Below are 3,973 nucleotides of genomic sequence, written 5' to 3' on the forward strand. Positions count from 1 at the left end.
CACACGCACACACACGCAGACACACGCGCACGAACACACAAACGCGCACACGCACATACACACACACACACACACACACACACACACACACACACACACACACACACATATTATAGACTCCAAAACACACACACACACACACACACACTCACATACACACACACACACACACATTGCAGCTCTGCGACTAACCAGCTAAAGCCTGGGCTTCTCAGCCAAGCTCTCGAGCACTTCCAGGCATAAATCCACGAGAAGCGACGGAAAAAACAAAAATCCGACTCACCGTTTCCCAACTGCAGCAACATCCACTGATTGTTGTCCACAGTGATGTGCAGACACACCAACGGGGTACGCGTTCTACTCTTAACCAAACCAAATACTCATCATTAAGACGGAACACAATAAGGCAACACTTACCCATGTCCGCTGTTCACTGAGGTCCAGTCCACAGGTTTCTACTGCTTTCTAGTGCGCGACGTTCGGGTCCGCATGATAGTCGCTCCCTCCGCGCAGCGCCGCTGTTCGCCTCCTCCGCGCGCCCCGGTCCCCGCGCCTCGCCGCCGCCTCTGACGCGCACCTGCCCGTCCTCACTCCACGGGACTCGGGTCGCTCTCCCTATGTGTGTGCGTGTGTGTGTGCGTGTTTGTGTGTGCGTGCGTGCTTTTGTTTGTGTGTGTGGGTTTGCGCACGCGTGTATTTGTGTGTGTGTCAGTTGCGCAAAATTTTCACTCGAGAGGAAAATAAATGTCCTATACTTCCACCTACAGATAACAATCCTCTTCCGAAAGAGCTATCCATTTTTTTCTTCTTTGCTCCGTTGCAAAATCCGTTTTTCCCCCGTCTTTGCAAGTGCAGATCATCCCCTCTTCCTCCTCCTCCTCCTTTAGCACCACCAAAAAAGAAATGTAGAGATGTAGGCTGCTGCTCTCTGCTGCAGCGGGTAACTCGAACACCAACCTAGTCAAATCCAAATCCAAGTCATCGTCCCCCGTGTGAAATGCGCGAAGAGCTGCTGTGTGTCGAGCGGTACGGTAGATCCCAACCTCAGACCGAAGCGAGGCGCGATCGCGTAACTTTACGCGCACAGCGTCGCTGGATCTCCGGCGGCGCGGCGGCGGTGCATTCCTGTGCAGCTCCCGGGGAGAGCAGGTGCAGACTGGAAGCTGCTCGGGTCTGCCGCACGACGCATGGCGCACGGCGATGCGATGATGGATCTCTGTCACTGTCTGTGTGATGGGGGGGATTTGGTATCTTGAGTTTTTTTTCCCACCCGTCGGTCCAATATTCACCACATCACCATGATCTCTTGCTGTCTTTCGATGCTCAAAACGAACTGTTTTTTGCGTTGGTTTGTTTGTTTGTTCGCGTGGAAGGACGTGTTGTACCAGAACAAGTTGTTTTTTTTTCTTCCCCAAAACACTGCATGCCCTCTTCTGGTCAGAATGAAGGCACCTACAACGAACAGCTGAGGAAAAAAAACACTGAGAGCCGAATGATAAAGTGTGTTAGGTGGAACCAAAGCATATATCTAAGACTACTGCAAAGAAGGGACAGATCTGGGTAGAAATGATTAACCACGACTCGATGGACACTTTTATAAATCACTAGGCCCGTATTCGGGGGCATATACGGTTGGCAGTTTGTTCCTCATCGAATTGTCATCATTCCCAGTCTAGAAACGCCTGCACTGGTGACGTGGTGGATTAAAATATGCATCCCAACTGAGAACAGAGCAGCACCAGCTTGCAGTGGACTCGGATGGTCGCTGTCCATGGTGCTTAGAATCAGAATCAGAATCAGAATTACTTCCATTACATCTTTTTGCACAAGTACACTAGAGTACCATTCTTAGGCTGGGTTCCTCAACAGCCACCTAGCAGCAACAATACAATATTAAGTAAATAATACAGTAAAAAATAAATAAATAAGTAGCAGAAGTGGTAGTGTTACCAGCCACGGTTGATTCTAGTGCACAAATGCTGTGCAACTTACAGAAATATGTATTTCAATAAATAGTGTGGTTGATTTGGGGCTTGTGGATTCCTCCAGGAGCCTGACTGCTGGTGGGGGGGGGGGGGGGGGGATCTGAAGGTTCAACTGAGATGCACAGCCCTGAACCGGAGCTCCCAGGACAGATGTTTCAGCCTCCAATGTCCAATGACTCCACTGACATCTGGGTCAACTGCCTGTTTAAATACATTGTATACACATTGTCCAGCACGTGACATAACATAACATTTGTTGGAAATAAGGCTGGGTTTTATCATCTGTCTGTCTCTGCATGTACGCACATAAAGGTTTTTTTAAGTAAGGGCAGGCTGTATATGACTGAATGGGATGCATTTGATTTATTGGTTTTATATCTGCCTTTGCTCCTAATTGGCGTTTGTCTTTGACATTGGGCTTGGCTAAAACGAGGACTGAATTCAGAGTCTGTCTTTGTATATTTAGTCGTTTAGCAGAAGCTTTTTGGATAATATATAGTAGATGAGAGGAATAATCAAAGCATTACCCTGGAGTAGACACAAACCACTCCATGTTGGGCAAAAACAAGTTTCTTAAAAGATAAGTGAGCACAGTGTAGCATAGCAATCAGAATGAGAGAGAGCGATTAATACAATTGTTTTCATTATTATTAATATTAAGAATAATAATACATTTATAATTATTAATATTATTGTTATTACAAAAACACTGTAGAGAGTCAATTCTTTAGATGTTCTTAGAAGAGCTGGGTTTTCAGATGTCATTTTGAGAATAGACTATGATAGAACAGAACATACTTTATTGCCTTCCTTTTGCATGCAAAAGGTACACAATATGTTTTTGGTGCATGTGCAGATAAAGGCTGCCACACAAAAAGAAAAAAGGGACAGACAGAAAGGGGCACATTGAAACGCATTTACATAAAAACACAATAGAAGATACATTTCATTAAAGAAGCAGAGGGGTAATCGATGGTGAGGACTGAATCAGAGTTGAATAAATCAATATCAACGACGGTGGATGGCAGGGCTGGCTTCATAAAGCGGCTGTCCCGACTGATGAAGATATCTCAGGTTTGGAGCCGTCGTTGGGGGAGCTGCACGGGTGTGTAGGCCCGCTGTGAGGAGGCTCCACGCGGTGGATGGTAACGCCAGACGCCTCCAACGCCGGAACAGCGATATCCCAACCGAGGGCACACGCATACCCTGCCGGGGTACGAGTGAGGTCCACGGGGTTCTTTGGGGGGTTTTGCTTTATTGCACCAAAACATAAAGTGTTGGTAAAATATGAATGCTCAAAGGACTTGTGGTTTGGTCTGGATGAAGGGGTGCTTGCACTGATGCGGCCGCGGGGGTGCATGAATGAACAGGTGGTGAGACACTAGCTTCAGGGGACCTCGTGGGCAGTAGGGGCGGGGAGGGTTGGATACGATGTTCAATGACCAAGCTATCTGCCCTCGTTGAACCAGAGTGGTGTCAAATTGGATGATTGAGTATAATGGCGACGGGATAAAGTTTTTTTGCCCGTGCAACGACTGATCCAATGCCAAACATAAATATTGAAATCTGATTATCCCGTAGCAGTAGGTCACTGAAGGCTTAAAACAGATTATCAATCATTCCTAATCAGGAACCGCTTAACAACAATCAACTATTTACACACCACAAATAAATGATTCATTAAGCAGAGCTGGTGTGGCACCATGCAGCTAGCTACCTCCAGTAACACCCGAGCAACACTGCACCTGTCTGACACAAAACCTCCTCCTCTTCCTCCTCCTGTCTCTCTCCCCCTCCCCCCTCCTCCTGCTACTCCTCCCCCCCCCCCATTCTCTCCCCCCCCCCCCCCTCCTGCAGCTTGCCTCTCATAATATCAGAACCCCAACCCTCCCTCTAACCCCCCCAACTCTCCACCGTGCAATTTGGCTGATGGTTTCCCTCCCCTGGACTCTGTTCAAGAAGCACACACCCCATTCTGCTGACAGCGG

At 47.8% G+C, this 3,973-nt stretch overlaps 1 protein-coding gene across 1 annotated transcript in view; it reads right to left on the bottom strand.

The window, feature by feature from the left end:
- LOC132447562 (leucine-rich repeat transmembrane neuronal protein 4) overlaps nt 1-1,640 on the bottom strand; it is a 74,297-nt gene extending 72,657 nt beyond the window's left edge. The window contains exon 1 of the mRNA XM_060038398.1: nt 418-1,640. Coding sequence (XP_059894381.1) covers nt 418-421 — 4 coding nt within the window. The 5' untranslated portion in view covers nt 422-1,640. The remainder of the gene's footprint in view (nt 1-417) is intronic.
- Nucleotides 1,641-3,973: the final 2,333 nt, after the last annotated feature.

This window comes from Gadus macrocephalus, chromosome 19, assembly GCF_031168955.1.
Source record: "Gadus macrocephalus chromosome 19, ASM3116895v1".
Taxonomy (NCBI): domain Eukaryota; kingdom Metazoa; phylum Chordata; class Actinopteri; order Gadiformes; family Gadidae; genus Gadus; species Gadus macrocephalus.